The sequence below is a fragment of the Pyxicephalus adspersus genome, chromosome 2 (genome assembly GCF_032062135.1).
Source record: "Pyxicephalus adspersus chromosome 2, UCB_Pads_2.0, whole genome shotgun sequence".
Classification (NCBI taxonomy): domain Eukaryota; kingdom Metazoa; phylum Chordata; class Amphibia; order Anura; family Pyxicephalidae; genus Pyxicephalus; species Pyxicephalus adspersus.
Window position 1 is genome coordinate 160,342,266 of NC_092859.1, and position 1,631 is coordinate 160,343,896.

The 1,631-nt window shown below is 46.6% G+C and overlaps 1 protein-coding gene across 1 annotated transcript in view; it reads left to right on the forward strand.

Moving 5' to 3' along the window:
- LOC140324818 (cytosolic purine 5'-nucleotidase-like) overlaps nucleotides 1-1,257 on the forward strand; it is a gene marked incomplete in the record, with an annotated part of 23,987 nt that extends 22,730 nt beyond the window's left edge. The window contains 2 exon segments of the mRNA XM_072402939.1: nucleotides 1-45; nucleotides 824-1,257. Of these exon segments, the coding sequence (XP_072259040.1) occupies nucleotides 1-45; nucleotides 824-985 (207 nt within the window).
- Nucleotides 1,258-1,631: the final 374 nt, after the last annotated feature.

Genomic DNA, 1,631 nt, shown 5'->3' on the forward strand with positions numbered 1-1,631 from the left:
CTCTACTATCCGTTCAGCTATTTGTTCCGGGCACTGCCGGTCCTGGTGAGTCCCTCAGACATTTCACCCTCACCCGGGGTCACATGAACATTCACCCATAAATCGGTTGTATGGGGTTCATAGCCCTTCCCCCAATCTGGTAGAATGGGGTCTCCGGCCAGCCATGTGTTCACCTGTTATTGAGAGCCTATTTAAAAAAGATGGCGGCCGTTATCACAATGAATGTTTGTGGATTTCAATCGTTCTCCTCAATATGTACAGCGATGGTGAAGTGTCCGTATGTACCCCTCGTCTACTTACCCCTCTGCCCCTATTTACGTTGCTGGGTGGGCAGAGCTGATTTTATTTCTGAAGGTTTATGGACGACCTCCTATAAGGACAATGTGAGTCCGTCAGATATTCCCAGCAGACGATGCAATTCACCCCCCCGCCCTTTTTTTTATTGCGGAACTTTTTTGGGCAATGGGAAATGGGCAGTGAATAGACGAAGCAAACCAAAATAAATGGTGAATGAGATTCACTACAACCTAAAGGGCTGTAATTGGTTTTTGTTTTTGCTTCCCCATAAACATATTGAAGAAGCAGCTGGAGGAGGTCGGATCCTGCAGCATTGGAATAAATGATCCCAGAAATGTCTCAATCAGATATTAGATGCCCACGGCATTATCCAATGAAGACTGCTGCCCCGGCATGGCACCCTGCTGCCCCGGGCACTGTATGTCAGATATACCCTTTGATGGGACGATCTTTGTGGTCTGGGATGGAATCAGTGACATCATAAACCCGGCTGTCCCCAATAATTAACACATTTTATCCCCTGCAGATGCCACACGAATCCACCGTGGATCACGTCAGCATGGACAGTGCGGACGGCAGCAAGACACTCGGGCAGCAGCTGAAACACATCAAAAGGGAGATTGTGAGTGAATCTCTGGGGTCCCCATACGTCAATGTGATAATTTTACTTACCCCACACACAGAATAAATTCTACCGGGCAGAGAAATGACCAATGGGGAATATTCGTCTATACAGAAGTGGCAATCAGATCCCACATGAAGAATCCGCATGCCATGTCTATAACAGCAGATTCAGATTTTGTACATTGGTGATCTCCTCACTATAGTAAAGTGGTGCTCAGTGATCTCCATTCATTGGAATAGGCTGGGTGCCATATTTGAAGGTGGTGTACGTGGCCCATTCATTTTATTTGTGGCTCTGAAAAGCTGTAATCAGGAAAACAAACATGGCCGTTCTAGATTGTGGCCTCGGTCATTCACCATTAGTAATTCACCATTAGTAAAGGATGAATGGTATGGGGTGATTTGTAAAGTTGGGGTCACCCTGACCACAGCAGTGGCTGTAATGTCCTGGAGATCATTTAGTGACAATTATGTTAGCAAATCGCCATTCCTTTGGATGGGCCAATCTCAGTGGTGCCGTTATTTCTTTGCTGATCATGCTGACCGCAAGGTTTCTAAATAGACCCTATATTTCTGTAAAATACCATCTGGGTAAAAGTAGGTGACACATCCAGACAGGGGCATTATTGTCCTGCAGCCATCCCTATGCACATGGGACCCCCCATGGAGCCATGGCATCCACACCCTGTAATGGGCCGTGGTTCATATCA